At 42.2% G+C, this 21844-nt stretch overlaps 1 protein-coding gene across 3 annotated transcripts in view; it reads left to right on the forward strand.

Annotated features, from left to right (window-relative positions):
• Positions 1-21844, forward strand: part of LOC136873763 (uncharacterized) — a 304007-nt gene that overhangs the window by 226423 nt on the left and 55740 nt on the right. For all 3 annotated transcript variants that reach the window (XM_067146955.2, XM_067146953.2, XM_067146954.2), the window contains exon 5: positions 7826-7969. In XM_067146955.2, coding sequence (XP_067003056.2) covers positions 7826-7969 — 144 coding nt within the window. The remainder of the gene's footprint in view (positions 1-7825; positions 7970-21844) is intronic.

Raw genomic sequence — 21844 nt, forward strand, 5'->3', positions numbered from 1 at the left:
TTCTGCCTCTGGCACTTCCCCTCCTTCCCCACCACCTCACCGGGGCTACAGCACAGCGCCGGGGCTGCTGCCGGGGCCGGCCGGGGCCATGGGAGCACCTCAGTTGAAATCGTTTGGTTTAGAGCAACCGTACGCTGTGCCTGGCATTCTTGAAGGAAAGAATCTAAATTTTCACTTCTTAAAACTTGTATTCAATCGCCACTGATCATGTTATTCTGTTATCCTAGATCGTTGCTATAGACATATATTTTAAGCATCTGTAAATGTTTGCAACGGTCTCCTGCTCCACAAAATGATAAAAAATAAACATATCTCAACTCTCTATTTTGTACGTACTTTATGTTCAGTAGCGATGTTATAACAAAACTATTATGAAAAATGAAATGTCGTATGGCTTTTAGTGCCGGGATATCCCAAGACGGGTTCGGTTCGCCAGGTGCAGGTCTTTCTATTTGACTCCCGTAAACGACCTGCGCGTCGTGATGAGGATGAAATGGTGAAGAAAACACATACACCCAACCCCCGTCCCATTGGAATTAACCAGTTAAGGTTAAAATCCCGACCCGGCCGGGAATCGAAACCGGGACCCTCTGAACCGAAAGCCAGTACGCTGACCGTTCAGCCAACGAGTCGGACACAAAACTATTATGTTACCTTGATAATGAGGATGAAACTTGGTGGAGCTGATTATTGTTTTAAGAGGAACTAAAACTGGGCAAATATCCTTTATTAATACTGATCACAGGGTTAAAATGGAAGCCGTCCGACAATTCGAAAAATGAAGGTTTCGGCCGAAGAAAGAGAAGGTCCACGAAGGGCGTGAAAATGAAAAGACTCCCTAGACCTCGAATGCTCTTATACCGGCGGAGTCGGAAAAGAACAAGAGTTGACCAAGGGAGGTCGGATAGGATAGATGAAAGTGAGTAACTTGGCACAAATGGAAACAATTCCAGGACTCAGCTAAGGGCCCGTGGTCTCCAATCCATTCTCCCAAGTTAAGAGGCCCTGGAGATGAAACTCCGTGGCATTGACAAGGAAGGTTCTTAGTTGCTGTATATAAAATGTAGTCCTTCTCCAACTTCTCATTTCACAACAAGAAAAAGGTGTGCATTACCTACTGAACCTCTCTAGTACGTTTAAACTACTTCTCCTGAACAGCGTTCCTTTCTTAGATGTGCTGATATCAACGCAACTGTGTTTACGCACACATTGCAATATTAAGTCTGAAGGAAGTTCATTATCATGGGTATAAAACAGCGTGGTCAGAATGCAGTTCTAAACATTCTTTCCTGTTTTCCCCTACCACAACAAAAATGCATTGTACAGAATTTATCAATCGAACAGCATATTTGTGATAGCAGTGGCTGTGATACTGTCAAGAACTTCGTTATTCTGCCACCATGCTGACTTCCTCCTAGAATTATTTTATAACTTGCTTTACGTCGCACCGACACAGGTACGTCTTATGGTGAAGATGAGATAGGAAAGGGCTAGGATTGGGAAGAAAGTGGCCATGGCCTTAATTAAGGTAACTTACAGCCCCAGAATTTCCTGGTCTGAAAATGGGAAACCACGGAAAACCATCTTCAGGGCTGCCAACAGTGGGGTTCGAACCCACTATCTCCCGGATGCAAGCTCACAGCTGCGCGTCTCTAACCGCACGGCCAACTCCCAGTCCTCCTAGAATTATCCTCTCCTGCTCAGGTTGATGACCATGAAGTGCAACACGCATTTAGAGAGAAATATCTCTTGTACCCAACAGAAATGTTGTTATTCACAAGAAGTCGGGAAGCAACATTTATGGTGGGGTGGGGGGTTAGAACCACCCCCATGGGATTTTTACAAAAAAAATAGTAAACAGAAACTGACAATAAACTAAATAATTGGATTTTAGATTGTAAACTGAACATACCATTCGTTGTAAAAATGGTTGACCTTGAACGTATTTTTTTCCTGTATTTTAATATAAGATTTTGTAGTGTACTGCGATCTGAATATCAACATAATTCACTGGTATCAGTGGCCTTATAATGGAAAGGCGCACCACACACGCATAAATTCCTTCATAATGTTCTATCATCATTTTGTAACTACAACACCCCCCACCCCCCAACGGTCAATCCTGGCTAAGCTACTGCTCCACTGGCACTACTCGGGGAGACTGTGACTGTGGTGTAGTGGTTAGTGTGATTAGCTGCCACCCCCGGAGGCCCGGTTTCGATTGCCGGCTCTGCCACGAAATTTGAAAAGTGGTACGAGGGCTGGAACGGGGTTCACTCAGCCTCGGGAGGTCGACTGAGTAGAGGTGAATTCGATTTTCACATCAGCCATCCTAGAAGTGGTTTTCCGTGGTTTCCCACTTCTCCTCCAGGCAAAAGCCGGGATGGTACCTTACTTAAGGCCACGGCCGCTTCCTTCCCTCTTACTTGTCTATCCCTTCCAATCTTCCCATTCACCACTAAGGCCCCTGTTCAGCATAGCAGGTAAGGCCGCCTGGGCGAGGTACTGGTCATCCTTCCCTGACCCAATGTCTCACGCTCCAGGACACTGCCCTTGAGGCGGTAGAGGTGGGATCCCTCGCTGCGTCCGAGGGAAAATAGAGCCCTGGAGAGTAAGCAGATTAAGAAAGGAAGAAAGAAATACCATACGAGTAAGGTAAGGTGTTCAAGGGTTGAACTGAAAATGGGGGTAGCGCCTGTGATGTAGGCAACCCGCACAGTAAAGTTCAACGAGTTCGGCCCCACGGTGTAGGGGGCAACGCGTCCACCTGTCATCCGGCGGTCCCGCGTTCGATTCCCACCTGGGTCAGGGGTTTTTAATTGTAAATGATTAATATCCCTGGCCTGGGGACTGGGTGTTTGTGTCGTCTTTAACGTTCCTTTCCTCATATTCAGCACTCTCCATTCCAATTACACGCAGGTTCATATCACACGGTGCAAGTAGGGGCAAAGATCTCTATAGGTCGACGCCCCGAACAAATAGCAATTTTTAAAAAAGTTCAACGACCTACTTTTAAGCAGATCGACATAGAGTCCTCCTTGTATTTTAGACAGCTGGGGTAATGGCTCCGGTTTCCCCTCCGGGGTCGGACAATCGCTGCCTTTGACGTGTTCCCAACCACTAGCTCGCCCTTCGCCCTACATTTACCAACAGACCAGAAATCCACGATTTGGTTCTGGTTACTGATTGGTTGAAAGCGATCACATGCGCATTAGAGTATATTGGGACTTGCTATTGTTCGTTAGAACCATCACAGTCATTTTCATTTTTACTGATACCAACACGTAGGTTATGTATTTTTTTCGCTCGTAGACTACTTCATTATATTTCTTGTTTGAGTTCCTGTATGTTTCGTGTTGACGACACTATTAGTGATGTCTAAACGACTTCCGTTATCAGAACCTATTGCGGATTTTATGATTTTATTTCACTACTACAGTAATCTTCTGCCCATATAGTAATTGTTTTTATCACGTGAACTTCAGATAACGTTTCTGAACGCAGACATAAATCATGTTAAGAGAAAAGAATCGCCATTTCGTCCTCATATGTGTGTGAGAGTGTTAAAATACTCAATAAGTGCTCGCAATGATAAGGCACTGGAGTGCGAATGCAGAACATCGGGAGTTCGATTCCCAATCAGACTGACAATTTTTTTTCTGAATAGTAAATTAATACAGCTTTGAATAGTAGAGAACCTAGGAAGTGAAAGGTGCAGAGCAGCCAATAGGAACCAATTGGATACAACACGTGCATTCGGAGGGTTGGTATCTTATCCCAAACGATAGAATACCCCTAAGATAAATGTAAGCATCACGGAAGCCCACATCAAATATGGATTTTCCGGATGCGATGAGGTCAGAAAACGTCAATGAGGTATTATCCTTGAAAGACTGGCTAAAATTTATTGATGTACATGGGAGGTAGTGGTCAGTAGTTAACTTCCAAAGAATCAAGGTTTAGCTGAAGGTAGTGGATGAGGTGATCCACTGAATTTGACGTATTCTTAACCGCAATACGCTCTTCTACACATTTTATCCCCATACCAGAACACAATTATCGACTCATGGCTTTTGACTGGTAAACGTTAAATTATCATGCTTCCACGTTGTTAGGAATGTATTTCGGTATTATTCACTGTGAATTAATAATTATAGATTCTCCCTGTACCGCGAGGTACACCCGGCCCGTTCATTAAATGAAACGTCTTGAAGAATGCCATCTTCAATATAAACAGGCAACAACTTGTGCAAGAAGTTGGGACTTTTCTTCACAGATGACTCTACAAAAAAACATATCTTATGCCCTTTAATGTGAAGAGGAACGATTAAGACTACAAAGTAATTTGTTATTTTAAGGTTTCCTAAACTGAGTTGATTTGTCTATGTTTTGGGATATATCACAGTTGTCAAGACTGCGATCTCTTTCTGCCAACTTAAAATTGACCAATAGGAAATTTTGTATGTGTATTTTTCCACCAATAAGATGCATCTTCTACTTATTTGATTATCCAATAAACATTGGGGGTGTGTCGGGCCTTAGCCCAGATCTCTTTAGAACTTTCCTCTCGGGTACAGAAGCTGGTACCTTATCGAGCCACCTTGTCTTATTGATCGTCCAATTTACTGAGTGTGTGCTAATAGAGGAGGCGGGGGCGTCGCGCCCTTCATCGAGCTTTACTGCAGATTAAGGTAATGGCAGCTATTTAATATCTATGTGATAGCCTCTGCAAGCTAGCTCAAGGGGAAGGTTTCCCATCTTTAATAATGTAACCTTAAATTTCCAATCCTCTAAAATGTAAATTTCAAACAAGCCGAAAAGCACTTAGCTTAAATTCGGGAATAGACAGTGTGACACCCTCTCGAGTTCCCTATCAACTTGACTTCTAGGTGACTATGATTTTGTAACCGTTTTCAGCCTGTAACTTAAATTTTCTCCTTCTATTCACCTCAGTAGTAGAGGATTATCCTCTGTAACGTCGAGCAGTGAGCCCAACTAGGGTTTTCAACTTCTAAGTGTAAGTTTCAAGAAGTGCAAGTGTCTGCCTCCGCATCATTTTGATTTTTAGGCCATTAACTTTAACCTGCGGGTTTTTTTTTTTTTTCACAAATGCCCGGTGGAATGAGTATTCGATACTCCTGTTAAACTGTTGGGAGTTTAAGACAGTGAATTATTTTTAAATTTTAAAATGTAGGCTGTGCCTGGAAAGTGTGAATTTAGTGAGCAAATATGCTCTGGTTGTTGAAGGTTGCCGTGAGAAGGCAGTAAAGGGATAAGGTTTGGAGCGTAGTCTCCTAGATAAATCCATAGAGCGTAGGCGCTCTTTCTATTTTTGTAAAGGTGTTAGTATACTTTGTAAATGAAAGTGGGAGACCTGTCTTCTTGACTATTGAGTGGATGGAGCAATATTGCTCAAGTAACCTTTGTAAAATTGGGAGCTTTAAGCTCAGATGATTGACAAATTTTATTAATTTTCTGATTTCTCCTACTTTGTATTTAAACTACTGTACCTGAAATCTTGTTCTGTCGCTGAGCGACGTGTTTTGTTAAAATATAGCTTCTGAAAAAAAAAAAAAAAAAACAGTCCAAAAGAAAGATAACTCTAACTTTAAAGCTTTTAATTAATCTTTTGATTGTAGTGGATACCCGCACCTTCTTTCACCTCTGTCCACCACGGAATCTCCGTAACACTCCCCATCCCCTCAATTCTTGCAACTCCCGCTCGATTCAATGACCGATCGCCAAAGACAGAAGAGTGACGGGTTGCCTCTTGTACCTACGCTATCTGTTGGTGCTGACTGTGGAACTATGACTTTCCTATAGCGAAACATCATATCGTCGAAACTAGATTCTCTTGTAGAGGACAAGGCGCTCACTCTTTTGATCCATAACATGTTGATAAATAACACTGTCATCATCTCAGACAATATAACCTCATCGAGGGAGATCACGCAGACAAATGGTGTTCTACAGGGCGACCCTCTCAGTCCTCTATTGTTTAATGTAGCTACCTATGATGTGGTCCAAGCGATAAAAGAGGTGACAAACGAAGTAACCACGTATTTATATGCCGATGATATGGTTTTAGAATCACACGATGTTAAAGAGCTACAAAAAGCACTGGATGCACTGGAGAAATGGACAGATATAAATGAATTGCAGGTAAACATCGAAAAGACTGTCTACATGATTTTCGGGAAGGGTGGACGAACATCCTCAGGTGACAAAGTGACGTACAAAGCAGAAACATTAAACATTGACGATGCAGACGACAGCAAACTCCTTTGGACTTCATATTAGACTACGTGCTGCGGCAGCTATGAAAGCGATATTTGACATCAAGAATCTAAATAGGCTATCTCTCAAGACGGCCATGACCCTGTTTGACGCAAAAATAATCCCTATTTTAACATATGGGCTGGAAATCATTTGGGATAAGCTAACAAAGAATGACCTACACATTCTAAAAAAAGTCAAAGCCCGATTCTTAAAGACAACCCTGTGTGTGTCTAGATTCACTAGATCAAGACTGGTTTATGAACTCGCAAAGGAGCCTTTCCTAATTGAAGATTTGAGATTCAAGCTTGCTCTACCTTATACAGACCAATGGAAGAAACTCCTGGACGAAAGAGTGGCCAAAAGGAATGATATTTGTCCCGAATTCTATACGACTGAAGCAATGACGAACAGAACATGGACCAATACAAACCAGGACCTCCGACATTTTATCAATTCTATGGCAATTCATGGATACCACTACAAACTCTGCAAAACCAGGATCTTTCATGAACCGGACGAGAGTTATGTGTGTACACTGTGTAATTTGACTTGTTCTCGTTACCATGTCGTGGAATGCTCTAAGAGAAATAGGCCTATAATTCACTTATGTTTAAATGACATGTAATCGCTTTATATACACAAATTGTGTGCTATTAAATTATATATATATATATTCACCTCTACAATTCTCTTCACCTCTTTCACCCCTGATTTATGTCCTCGGACACCCCCGGCACTAAAAGCCATATGCCATTTCATTATTACCCCTGAGTTTCCATTTCATTCCGGTGTTTATCATCTAAAGCACACAGGGACCCTCTCTTTCAATATTCATCGTCTAGAGTACACAGTTACGAATACTGTACTGTATTTGTTACCCCATAATCGCGTCATTTCTCATCAGTCATCACATTCAAGTCCACTTTGTACTCTATGTGTTAAAAGGAAAATTGTTCGTTTACCTTGCAATTTATTTCCAGATATCCGTGTTAAAGCCTGTCATATATATTTTCACGTACCATGTGGTAGTTTTATTCGGTATAAATTAAACTGAAAATGTTTTTTCTGATAGGCCTACCTTGCCATTTCATTTTACAGTTTCGTATTTTTCATTATTGTTCAAAGGTCTGCCGAGTTCTCCTCAGGTATTTGTGTTTCTTTAATAGAGTCGACATTTAAAATAATAATCATATTTTCGTTATGTTTTTTAGGCTGTCTGTGTCCCATCAATACCAGTGAGTAAAACCCTCTGAAGTGGCCTATCCTACTCTTCAGTTGGGTTATAACATTTATCCTCTCTCTTTCTGTTCTTATGTACTCCGGGTACCCTATATATTTGATTAAGAAAATTCAGGCCGTGGTACTTTTAAGTTGAAATATGTTTTATATTAGAAAATTGCCATCTTTAAAGCGTTTGTTCATTTTAGTTACACATCTACACAGTATTTTGTACGTGACTTGATTAATTTCCATTTCTTTATCTGTTATGTAGTTTTCTTCGCTTGAAATTATTGCTATGATTAATGAAACTGTCTTTTTCGAACAGCCAGAGGGACACGGTGGAGATGTCCGAGTGGGACAACTTCCTCGCTTCCATACGTTCACGCTTGACTGTGGCAGAAGTTGTGCAGGGTGTGAAGGCTGGAGCAAGTCTTACCTTCGACTTCATCGCTCTCTTGCTTGTTGCAGGGTAAGTTCTGTACTTGTGGTATTGGCAATACAAACATAATCCATCGCAGTATTTTGTCCTTGCTTACCTGCTAACCTTGTCGGGCTGTTTATAAAAAGAATGCCCCATTCAGGTAGTGAATACCTTCTAAAAATGATTTCTTTTGTAAATGATTTCTTTTTTAAATGATTCCTTTTTTCAAACTTGCTTTACGTCGCACTGACGTAGATAGGTCTTATGTATACGATGGGAAGGAAGCGGCCGTAGCCTTAATTAAGGTACAGCCCCAGCATTTCTCCGGTGTGAAAGTGGGAAACGACTGACAACCATCTTCAGGGCTGCTGGCAGCGTTGTTCAAACCCACTATCTCCCGAATGCAAACTCACAGCTGCACGTTCAACTCACTCGGTAGGATACACAGTAGTAATGCGCTGATACATATTACTATTCAACTTAGTCATTATTCTTGACCAAGCACTAGTCCTGATGACACACCAACGCATCGAAGCTGGGATGGAAGAAATCCGCGTCCAGTTCTGAAGCCATGTCATGAAGACTGTCGTTGAATTGCTTCCAAAAATTGCTTAACATCCAGGTGCTTGTTCAACGGTCCGAAGAGAATGAAACACTGGGTGGCAGATCAGGGCTGTAGGGAGGATGGTCCAGTATCCCCCACCGGAAGCGCCGTAAAGGCTAGTACACACCTAGCGACAAAGTTGCGTGACATTGTATGGGGACAGTTGCGAGATACTGTCCCGTGAATGGACATAGCGAACTTTTTAGCCAGAGACTCCATTGCTTCCCTCCTTTCGTCCCTGTTTTTATACTCGGTAGACATAACATTCCAAAGACAAGGGAGGGTGTGTAAATCCTCAATGACTTTTAGAGTAGTTTCCATTGCAAAACAACAAAACACGAAACACACCAACACGTGGCGGCTACCTGCACATTGGAATCGGCGTGTCCCGGGATTTTGTCTCGCGACACGTCCAGGCTACATCATGTTGCGCAACATTTGTATCATGTACCCCATTTCGAATGGGAGGCCTGCGACATGCAACTTTTATATCGCGACAGTCCCAAACACAGAAAAACTGTCGCAGGACATCTCTGGGACTTGTCGCGATACACGTGTTCCGCAACTTTGTCGCTTGGTGTGTCGATTCCCATGCGCTGTTGGCTGTGTGTGGTCTGGCGTTGTCGTGCAACTACACGACATCTGTTAGAAGTTGAGGTCGCTTTTTACGAATTGGTACCCGTAGACATCCCATTGTATCACAGTAACTGCCAGCATTCACGGTCGCTCCCCTGATGAGGAAATCAACCGTCTGATTCCCTGAGTCCACTTAGCTTTCACTCCCGCATAGAAAAGTCGGTCTAAAAACAGATCGATGTAAAGATAATTTCATGAGAAAGCTACCAGCGAGGGAGTTTGCTACGCGGTTTGGGTCACGTAGTTGAGAGCTTTCCTTCGAGAGACAGTGAATTCGAACTCTACTTCGGCAGCCTTGAAGATGTTTTTCCCATAGTTTCCCATTCTCACACCTGGCAAGTGCCAGGGCCGTACCTTAAGGCCAAGGTCGCTTCTTTCCCATTCGTAACTCTGTCCTATCCCTTCGTTGTCATAATACCTCTTTGTCGGTGCGACGTAAAATAATAGCATAAACGTATATTGTCATTCTGACAGAACACAGATATGTGCCATTTGTTCCAGTTTTGTATTCCCGACCTGACATTGTCTTTTCAGTCTTGAAAGTGCTAATTTCGTAATTTCCATAACGTACTCCAAATCCAGTCTAGTCTGCCATTACGACAAAGTCTTCGACATAGGTCAAACTGTTTACTACATTTTCAACCAACTGAATCCCTCCCTGCCATTTTATACTTTTCCTCCGAAAAACCGTAAAAGTAGTTTGTGGGAAGTAAAGCAAATAACATTATTTACACCTTTCTGTAGATAAACTTTCGTCTTATTCGCATTATACCTCTTTTCGCACACTTGTGAGGTCGTGGGTGCGAACTGTGTCGCACATATGGATTTGTCCGTGTTTTACGGCCGGATGCCCTTCCTGACGCCAACCCTATGCAGAGGGATGCATTCACTATTGTGTTTTCCTGCGGTTGTTGGTAGTGTGGCGTGTTTTCTGAATATGAAGGAAAAAATCTCCGAGCCTGGAGAATTAATCCGATGCTGACCCAGCCGGAATTCGAACCCGGGACCCTCTGAACCGAAGGCCTCAACGCTGACCATTCAGCCGAGCTGTCGGTCCTTCCAGTAGATAAATAAATAAATGAGTGCCGTATGCCCAAGGTGAAATTATATGGGAGTGAACGATCTGAAATTTTTATAATTTATAACTTTCATTTCCATGTTGACGTTTGACTTATATGAAAGGAATCAGTCGAAGGATGTTCCACCATTCAACGCTTTATATAATATTTATACTTTTAATAAATGAAGACTAGTTTCGATTCTCTTGGAATCGTCATCAGTTCAAACAAATACATAAATCAGAAAAGGTATCAGGACTAACACACATTTTACATAGAATATGCCTCAAAAATACACATAAAGTAGTTAACATGAGTTGTATGTCATACAAACATGTTGAATGTTAAATGTCTTCCGTAGACCGATGACCTAGATGTTAGGCCCCTTTAAACAACAAACATCATCATCATCATCATAAATGACTTACGTAAAGTCCAAGTCACAATAACTGAGCACGTATGCACAACTTTAAGCAAAGTTTTAAAATATTGTGTAAAAACTTGTAGTCGAGAATCTTGTAAAGCTCCTGTGATGCTGTGGATATAACCATAGATGTAAAAATATATGTTAAAAACGTAAACACTTGATTTGGTTCATTTAAAATTCTGCATACGTACTCAATTATTGTGACTTGGACTCTAAGGAAGTAAATTAAAATTCAACGTGTTTTTATGACATACAACTCATGTTAACTACGTCAAGTGCATTTTAAAGGCATATTCTATGTGAAATATGTCCGACTCGTTGCCTAAATGGTCAGCGTACTGCCCTTCGGTTCAGAGGGTCCAGGGTTCGATTCCCAGCCGGGTCGCGGATTTTAATCGCTTCTGATTAATTCTTCTGGCTCGGGGACCGGGTGTCTGTGTCCGTCCCAACACTCTCCTCTTCATATTCAGACAACATATCGCACTACCAACCACCACAGAAACACCCAATAGTGATTACATCCCTCCATATAGGGTTGACGTCAGGAAGGGCATCCGGCGGTAAAATAAAACCAAATACACATGTGCTACGTAGTTCGCACAGGTATGGGAAAAGTGGTAGAAAAAAAAGAATAAGATTATATGTAAAATGTGAATTAGTATAAACATTATATGAAGTGTTGAATGGTGGAACATCCCTCGACTGATTCCTGTAATATAAAACTGAAAATTTGTTAGATATTCTAAAGCCAGATGACAACTGTCATTGGTGAGTGCTGCTACTGTTCCTGATCCAGCCTCCGGAACCATATTATCCCGCTCAGTCGTAAAACGGCGCCGACAAAATGCACTCTGTCTGGATGTTACGTAACAACCTCCTTGTGATCAATAAACAAGATGGGCAGCTTATCTCAGTGTTCTACCCTGCATTATGGTAATAATAATAATAATAATAATAATAATAATAATAATAATAATAATAATAATAATAATAATAATAATAATAATAATAATAATAATAATAATAATAATATGAAAACCTACAACCTGTCATCCAGTCATTGACCGGGTCAGGGATGGAATGAATGAACCAGATATAGGTTATTAGTACAATGGGGTCGCCACTCCCAAGGTGATATTAATGACTGGTAAATGCTATGAAATGATAATGGAGAGTGTTGCTGGAATGAAAGATGACAGGGAAAACCGGAGTACCCGGAGAAAAACGTGTCCCTCCTCCGCTTTGTCCAGCACAAATCTCGCATGGAGGGACCGGGATTTGAACCACGGTATCCAGCAGTAAGAGGCCGACGCGCCCGACGCGCTGCCGTCTGAGCCACGGAGGCTCTTAATAATAATAATAATAATAATAATAATAATAATAATAATAATAATAATAATAATAATAATAATAATAATAATAATTGTTACGGAGTTTTGTGGTTTTGCAGAGGTGAAAGAAGGTGCGGGCTGGAATAGGTCTCAACTACAGAAGCACGAAAGATGAATTAAAATTTTAACAAGGTTATATTTTCAAAACTTAACAATGGTAGCATAGAATTTTGAGCATACAACAAATAACAACAAGTTAAATCAGGTACACAATTTAGAGAATATTTAACTGGTTCCCACTAGGGGAAATAACAAAGACAATCAGGTATACAGCCGTTGTACCAAAACCCAGTTAAGTGATTCTTACATATCTTGGGCTACGGCCCGAATTCATTAACTCTTGAACTCTCAACTCACAATCACAAAAGCTACGGGGCAGAAAACCCCTAAGTACAAGGAGCACTTGCTCCTAATTTCAATGTTAAAGAAAAGAGCAAACCCGCTCTCAATATTACAAGCCTATCAAAGGCTACAACCTTCACTTCAGACTGTCCTCAAGGCACACTAAGAAACAGGGATATTTGATACCCAACCTACAGGGCCTTTATATGAGGAAAACAAAACATCAGGTTAAGTTACTGGCCCATAATACGAGACTGAATGGAGGCGATAACTTGCACTCTTACACAAAGTTTTGTCTAAAAACCTATGTGGCGCTAGGCCGATCAGGCAGGGGCTAATCCCAAGCTATGGAGGTGACTAGTCGGCAAATAAGTTTAAGACTTTAAGAAGGAAGAGAAAAACGGTTACGAAAACATAGTCACCTCAAATTCAAAATGAAGGGGAGTTCGAGAGGGTGAAGCACTCTCTATCCCCGCTTTACAGATTTGTAATTTGTAGATAGACAGAAAAGAATTTACATTTTAAAAGGGTAGGTTGCATACTAAAGGTTTCGAACCCTCCCCGAGAATTAAACTGCTGAGCTAGCAAGAAATGAAGATGTTAATAGGCCATTACCTTGTAGATGAACTGCTGCTTGAAGAAAGAGGCGATTCCCGCCCCCTGCTACATATTCACACACTAAGAGAGATGTTACTGAAGTGGCCCGGAGACAAGAAAATCAGGCAGTTTATATATCCTCGTGGAACATTCGAGACCTTTCAGAAATGATTAGACACACCCCTTTCGCTTTTATTGGATCGCTTAGAGCAACATACCTTTGTCGAAGAAGATGTACATGATTGGTTGAAAATAAATTAAAGAAATTTGGGATTGGCTAAATTCAAAACAGGCGGAAAGAAAGGATTGATTTGGCCAACCCAAAAATAACAGAACAAAATATAGTAAAAGCAAAACTTATGAATACTAAATTTCTTCAAGAAGGTTCATTCCTTCGCACCAGAGTGCGTAATCATAGTTTTAGTAGAGACATCTGGCAGAGAATGTCCACACTTCTTGATACATGAAAAACAGAAACACCTCGAAATTCACATAGAGCCATCTTCGGAGAACCTGTTGAGGTAATACAGTTTGTTAAAGTTCAGGCTTTCTCCTGTAGAGAGGTTTCAACTGGCGCAATATTTCAATTCGCGGCGTGGAGGTGTACCTTCCAAGTCCTTCCAAGGGGCGACACAGAAGAAAACAAAAAAAATTGTTTTTAAAAAAGTCCAAGTTTTTGCTGAGGAGTTGAAGAATTTAGAAGAGAAAAATATAACTTTTCAATAGTCGAAGGTCTCAGAAGTTAGTTTGATATAAGTGGGATTAAATAAAATCCCGTTTTGGAATTTCTTTGTAGTAGTTTTTGATGAAAGGTCTCTATGGTTGTAGCAGTTGAATTCCAAAGGAAAACTTTAATTCTTGGAAGAAGAATATTTATTTTTGCTAAGTCCACCAGATTTTGATGTTGAATCCAAAAACGAAGTAATTGTGGATATGGAATGTCCATGTAGCTGAATAAGTACATTAGTTGTTGATTAAGTTTGACGGCCAGACCAGCCGCCGCTGCAAGTGTCCAGAGGAGGCCGCTCGGACCCCTCAAGTACTCTGAGATACACCTCTCCCGCTACTATGAGAGGGGTAGTGGTGGTGAAGCACGCCGCACACGCGACGATTGTTTACAGTCCGCGCGCAGTTTGCAGGTGGTGCGCCGCACATCAGCCTTGGCCGGTAGGAGGACTCCGACTCGCCGTACACTGGTTGACCTCACTGGAGTGGAGCGGTCCCGTACCCCACCTCAGTGGCGGTACGGCGCCGCACGGCTGCGGGAGCACTGAAACATTAAGATCTCGGCGGCAGAATTTTGTTGGACCATAATGGTTTTAGGGTACAGTCTTTGTGGTGAGGCTGAGGGGCCAGCGGCGTGGAGGTTTTTCTTTCATTTTAATTAGCCACTGGTGTGGTTTAGCAGGAGACGGGAGCGTGGTAATGGCCGTATGGAGAGGACAGCAGAGTAACCTCAAGGAGGGTTTCACAATATTTATACAAAGCAGATTCAATCAAATGAAAAACTATAAGAGGCAGAAGGCCTTAAAATGAAACTAAAAATATAACCTTCAGGATTTTTACAAGGTTATAAAGACAAGGTTAGCACGGAAATTATACAGGTTTCACCTGCGACAGGTGAACCCTAAATATCCTCTCGGTGGCTAGATTGTTTAGCAACAACGTCACCGGGGTAAGGAAATCTAAAATGATGCACGGCCCATGAAATCTGGGAGCAGGCTTGCCCGCGGGAACAAAGTTTTTGACCATAACTTGGTCTCCTACTTTTAAATTGGTGGGTCTCCGTCCACGATCATATCTTTCCCTAACCTTTTCATGAGAAACCTTAAGGTTGGCCTTAGCCTTCTTCCAAAGCTCTTTAATGTTGTCAGGATCTATTGTCTCAGGAAGAATATCACTCAGAGACCAAAGGTTAGAGAGCGGCGTGTTTGGAACAAACTTGAACATCAAAGAAGCTGGAGTAAATTTATGGGATTCATGAACCGCCGAATTCAAAGCAAAAGCTAACCAATGCAGGGACGTGTCCCACCTAGAATGATCTTCATGATGATATGCAATCAGCGCCGACCTCAGATTACGATTGACCCGTTCAGCCAGAGATGGTTGAGGATAGTAAGCAGAAGTGTTACATGTGAGATAGATAGATCAAAACAGAATTTACGAAAGAGATTAGAAGTAAAGGCTTTAGCATTATCAGACACAATATATTGACACGGACCAAACGAAGCAAAAATGGAATTTAAACAAGAAATAGTGGACTGAGCAGTAGCCAGCTTAGTCGAAAATAACCAGGAAAATCTTATGAAGCCATCTACACACACAAGGATGAACTTGTTGGCATTCGCCTTCGACTGGGGGAAGGGTCCGACGTAGTCAATATACAGACGTTCCATTGGGCACGATGCTTGATGAGAAGACAATAGGCCTACTTTGGTGGACATGGTGGGTTTACTAAGCAAGCAAGATTTACAAGCCTTTACTAGTTCACGAATTTCGCCGTCCATACCTTTCCAAATGAACATCTCCCGGATCTTTTCTCTAGTTTTGAAGATACCTAAATGCCCCCCTAATGGGGTCTCATGATAGTACTTGAAGATCATGGGCACAAGAACGGCTGGAACCACCACCTTCATCTTATTGTCATGCCTCGACGGGCATGAATATCACTCAGAGACCAAAGGTTAGAGAGCGGCGTGTTTGGAACAAACTTGAACATCAAAGAAGCTGGAGTAAATTTATGGGATTCATGAACCGCCGAATTCAAAGCAAAAGCTAACCAATGCAGGGACGTGTCCCACCTAGAATGATCTTCATGATGATATGCAATCAGCGCCGACCTCAGATTACGATTGACCCGTTCAGCCAGAGATGGTTGAGGATAGTAAGCAGAAGTGTTACATGTGAGATAGATAGATCAAAACAGAATTTACGAAAGAGATTAGAAGTAAAGGCTTTAGCATTATCAGACACAATATATTGACACGGACCAAACGAAGCAAAAATGGAATTTAAACAAGAAATAGTGGACTGAGCGGTAGCCAGCTTAGTCGAAAATAACCAGGAAAAACTTATGAAGCCATCTACACACACAAGGATGAACTTGTTGGCATTCGCCTTCGACTGGGGGAAGGGTCCGACGTAGTCAATATACAGACGTTCCATTGGGCGCGATGCTTGATGAGAAGACAATAGGCCTACCTTGGTGGATATGGTGGGTTTACTAAGCAAGCAAGATTTACAAGCCTTTACTAGTTCACGAATTTCGCCGTCCATACCTTTCCAAATGAACATCTCCCGGATCTTTTCTCTAGTTTTGAAGATACCTAAATGCCCCCCTAATGGGGTCTCATGATAGTACTTGAAGATCATGGGCACAAGAACGGCTGGAACCACCACCTTCATCTTATTTTCATGCCTCGACGGGCAACATAAAACACCATTCCTCAGCACATAAGGGACAACATGTTCCCCAGAAGAAAGGGTTTCCATGATAGGGGCCAGCGTCGGATCTTCACGTTGATATTTCTCAAGATCCCTAAACAACATAGGAGCATCAGTTAAAATAGCATTAACCTCAGGTTGTATGAACTCGGGAGGTGAAGAACTATCATCCAGTTCATGGGTCTCTACATCATTGGAAAACACGCGGCTTAGCCCGTCTGCCACAACATTTTCAGTACCTCAGATATGCCTAACGTCAAATTGGAAGGCAGAAATTCGGATGGCCCACCGGGCTATACGACCAGTACGACGCGGCCTACCTAAGACCCAGCTTAAGGCTTGGTTATCAGTCTCCAAGTCGAACTTGACATGTTCCAGATAGAGGCGGAACTTTTCTAGCGCAAATAAGTCAGCCAAACCCTCAAGTTCATAGATGGAATACTTGGCTTCTTGAGCCGAAAGAGTCCTAGATGCATAGGCGATGGGTCGCCTCCCTAGTTCGGTCTCTTGAAGAAGGACCGCAGCCACAGCCGACGACGACGCGTCGGTTTGGACGATGAATTTCTTCGAGAAATCCGGCATAGCCAGAACAGGGGCATTACACAGAGCTAATTTGAGATCTTCAAAAGCGGCTTGTTGAGAAGGTCCCCACTCAAATTTGACGCCTTTCTTACGTAGTAAGTTCAAGGGCGCCGCTCTATTGGCGAAATTAGGAATAAATTTCCTGAAGAAATTCACCATGCCAATGAATCTGGCAATACCTTTGATGTCCTTAGGAGGTTTGAACTCACGGATGGCCTGTGTTCTAGAATGATCCACTGCGATGCCATCGGGCGACACAATATGCCCTAGAAACGACATGGAAGGCTTAGCGAAGGCGACCTTGGACAACTTCACAGTTAACCCAGCCTTACGAAGGCGGTTGAGAACGTCTTTCAGATGATCTAGGTGTTCTTCGAAGGTCTCCGAAAATACGACGACATCATCAAGATAGTGGTACAGGTACTCAAACTTAATGTCGGAGAAGACCCTGTCTAGTAGCCTCGTAAGCACAGCTGCTCCCGTGGGGAGCCCGAAAGTCACGCGGTTGTACTCATATAAGTTCCAATCCGTGGCAAAAGCTGTCAGATGTTTGGATTCTTCAGCTAGAGGGATCTGATTACACGCCTGATTGAGGTCCAAGATGGTGAAGAACTTAGCTTTACGAAACCATGAAAAACAAGAATGAAGGTCTGGCAGGGGCACAGATTGTAACACCACCTTCCGATTGAGAGCCCTATAATCAATCACAGGCCTGAAGCCACCTTGGGGTTTCGGGACTAGAAAAATAGGCGAAGAATACGCTGACTTAGAGGGCCGAATAATACCGTCCTTCAGCATCTGATCAATGATTTCTTTCAGCGCCTTCATTTTCGGTGGAGTTAGCCTATAAGGTGGAAACCGTACGGGAATAGAATCCGTAACCTCAATCTTATATTCGATAAGGTGAGTAACACCAAGATTATCCGAGAAAACCTCTGGAAACGACTGACACAACTTACGAATACTATCAGCCTGCTCCTCAGGTAGATGTCTAAGATCTAACAACATCTCATCCTGGGTAGGCGAAATAGATGAACATATTACAGAACTACATTTTAACAAAGGGATTTTGGAATTATTATCAAATTTGAAAGTGCACGACTTGCTCTGAAGGTCGAGCACTAGACCGGCGTGAGAAATGAAATCAGCTCCCAATATAATGGGGCAAGACAAGTGCTTAGCCACAAACAGTTTTATTTTCCAAGTGAATTTCAAAATGCGGATCTTGGCATACAGAGAACCTAAAATTTCTAATGGAGATGAGTTGGCCGAAACATATTGAACCGAAGACGAACAAAAATCAGGAAGTTTACAAATAGATTTTAATTTGGAATACCATTCAGCCGAAATAATGGAACAAACACTGCCTGAATCTAAAAGAGCAGTTACGGGCTCATTATTCAATTCAATTTTGAGAAATGGAACAGGTGCGGGGGTATCCGCCGCAATCCTAAGACATTCTTTAGGGCCTCCAAAAGACGAATTAGAGGAACAAAATTTCTATGAGCTTTCGGCAGATTTACTTGGGGCTGAGCCTCGCAAAGAAGAGTTAGTCGACTCAGCCAAAGCCACTAGTCACTTATGATTGTTGGTGGAAGTTGCACCCGAAGTTGAGCAGGAGGGGGTGCTGTTGTCATTAGGGCAGTTCTTGCAATATGTGAAAACGCGCCGCATTTAACACAGCCTTGGGATGACCCTGCTCCATTCCTTATCCCACTAGATTTAATTAATGGACACTTGTTCCGAAGATGGTCAGGCGACCCACAAGCGTAACATTTACGGGGAGTGACTGGTCGGCGAGGTGGAGGCCGAGGATTACTGAAAGAAGGAGGGGGCTCCCTCGCTACACGTAGTGTGTCGGCATATCTAACTCCTTCGGCTGAGACTGCCATAGCCTCTAACTCGGCGAAAGTTTGCGGACGCGACGCAAAACACAAGTATGATCGGTATGATGGAGAAATACCTTCCACAATAGCCTGTACAATTTGATCTTCAGGGAAATGTAGAGCAAATACCCTAGTGTAGAACTTAATAATGTCTTGGATGAAGTCTGCCAAATTTTCATCCAACCGTTCTACTCGGTAGTAGTACTTTTGAATGAGCGATGACCTAGCTCGAGCGGGGATAAAATTTGACAACAGATGGGCATGGAAGTCTTCTATGGATGACTGTTCAGCAATTGCTCTAACTATTTTGTCTGAGAGGACACCAATGGAATAAGGGTAAATGATTTGAAGGATTTGACTCGGAGAAAGAGAAAAAACAAGTGCATGATCCTGAAACTCAACGAAAAATCTTAGAAATGAAATGACGTCACTGGTAGAGTTAACAGAAAAGTTAGAAATACCTTTGAGCAACATTGCTAAAGGATGGGGCAAACTGCTGAAACCCGGTGAAGTAGTAGGAAGGGGCCTAAGTGGCGGAGAAGCAGATTCAGAAGGTGCATTATTTAACACGAAAGGTGGAATGGACGTGCAACGATCGGACTCAGTTTCTAATGGGGCAGGTGTTCGTTGGGTAGCCTCCGGAGTACTACTTCCTTCCTCTTTAGAGGAATCCTCCCCACTTACAATATTCACTACCATAGGCTGGTCGGTTTTTGGAATAGCAGATCCAGATAACAAATGGCTAACTTTACTAGACATTTTAGACAAGTTTTCGGCAACGGCACTAGCTTCCTTACCCTGAAGTTCATTTAACTTCAGGAATAATAGATCACACACCCTATTATAAAAGTTGTACAACCTGGCCTGTACTCTTTTGAGTTGATTAGGAGATGGAACACTTACTTCAAAAAAACTAACTACAGATGCTAGCTCAGTAGTATTGTCAGTGATCGTAGAGAGAGCATCGTCAATCTCTTTCTCTCCCAACGTGGGGATGAAATAGGCAAATCAAGGCACTCTTTAAGCTTATTGGTATCTACTGCAACCGTGCCTCCAGATTGCACATTTCTAATTGTTAATTCATATATCAATTCCTCCTTGCGCAAATAGCCGGGATGGAGGACGTCGCGAGGGCCGGGCATGACGACAGAATTTTTTTTAGAAAGATAAAAAAATTCCAGCAACTAAGAAAATTGTTAGAGTTCGAATCGGAAACAATGTTTAGCCATCAAAAGGGGCTAAATTGAGACCCATTCAACCACGCTCTGCTACCACTTGTTACGGAGTTTTGTGGTTTTGCAGAGGTGAAAGAAGGTGCGGGCTGGAATAGGTCTCAACTACAGAAGCACGAAAGATGAATTAAAATTTTAACAAGGTTATATTTTCAAAACTTAACAATGGTAGCATAGAATTTTGAGCATACAACAAATAACAACAAGTTAAATCAGGTACACAATTTAGAGAATATTTAACTGGTTCCCACTAGGGGAAATAACAAAGACAATCAGGTATACAGCCGTTGTACCAAAACCCAGTTAAGTGATTCTTACATATCTTGGGCTACGGCCCGAATTCATTAACTCTTGAGCTCTCAACTCACAATCACAAAAGCTACGGGGCAGAAAACCCCTAAGTACAAGGAGCACTTGCTCCTAATTTCAATGTTAAAGAAAAGAGCAAACCCGCTCTCAATATTACAAGCCTATCAAAGGCTACAACCTTCACTTCAGACTGCTCTCAAGGCACACTAAGAAACAGGGGTATTTGATACCCAACCTACAGGGCCTTTACATGAGGAAAACAAAACATCAGGTTAAGTTACTGGCCGCGATAACTTGCACTCCTACACAAAGTTTTGTCTAAAAACCTATGTGGCGCTAGGCCGATCAGGCAGGGGCTAATCCCAAGCTATGGAGGTGACTAGTCGGCAAATAAGTTTAAGACTTTAAGAAGGAAGAGAAAAACGGTTACGAAAACATAGTCACCTCAAATTCAAAATGAAGGGGAGTTCGAGAGGGTGAAGCACTCTCTATCCCCGCTTTACAGATTTGTAATTTGTAGATAGACAGAAAAGAATTTACATTTTAAAAGGGTAGGTTGCATACTAAAGGTTTCGAACCCTCCCCGAGAATTAAACTGCTGAGCTAGCAAGAAATGAAGATGTTAATAGGCCATTACCTTGTAGATGAACTGCTGCTTGAAGAAAGAGGCGATTCCCGCCCCCTGCTACATATTCACACACTAAGAGAGATGTTACTGAAGTGGCCCGGAGACAAGAAAATCAGCAGTTTATATATTCTCGTGGAACATTCGAGACCTTTCAGAAATGATTAGACACACCCCTTTCGCTTTTATCTGATCGCTTAGAGCAACATACCTTTGTCGAAGAAGATGTACATGATTGATTGAAAATAAATTAAAGAAATTTCGGATTGGCTAAATTCAAAACAGGCGGAAAGAAAGGATTGATTTTGCCAACCCAAAAATAACAGAACAAAATATAGTAAAAGCAAAACTTATGAATACTAAATTTCTTCAAGAAGGTTCATTCCTTCGCACCAGAGTGCGTAATCATAGTTTTAGTAGAGACATCTGGCAGAGAATGTCCACACTTCTTGATACATGAAAAACAGAAACACCTCGAAATTCACATAGAGCCATCTTCGGAGAACCTGTTGAGGTAATACAGTTTGTTAAAGTTCGAGCTTTCTCCTGTAGAGAGGTTTCAACTGGCGCAATATTTCAATTCGCGGCGTGGAGGTGTACCGCCCGGTACAATAATAATAAATGCAGGAATACTGGACCAACATTAAAGCTCAAGGGAAACAGTTGAAATGACGTGGTCCTTAGTTGGCCGAAACGAAACAATAATAAATCGAAAAGGACAAGTGAGTCAACTACTTAAAGAGAACACAGGCTATTAAGGGTGATCTTAAGCAACAGATGGGTTGACGGG

Source organism: Anabrus simplex, chromosome 5 (assembly GCF_040414725.1).
Source record: "Anabrus simplex isolate iqAnaSimp1 chromosome 5, ASM4041472v1, whole genome shotgun sequence".
NCBI classification, from domain to species: domain Eukaryota; kingdom Metazoa; phylum Arthropoda; class Insecta; order Orthoptera; family Tettigoniidae; genus Anabrus; species Anabrus simplex.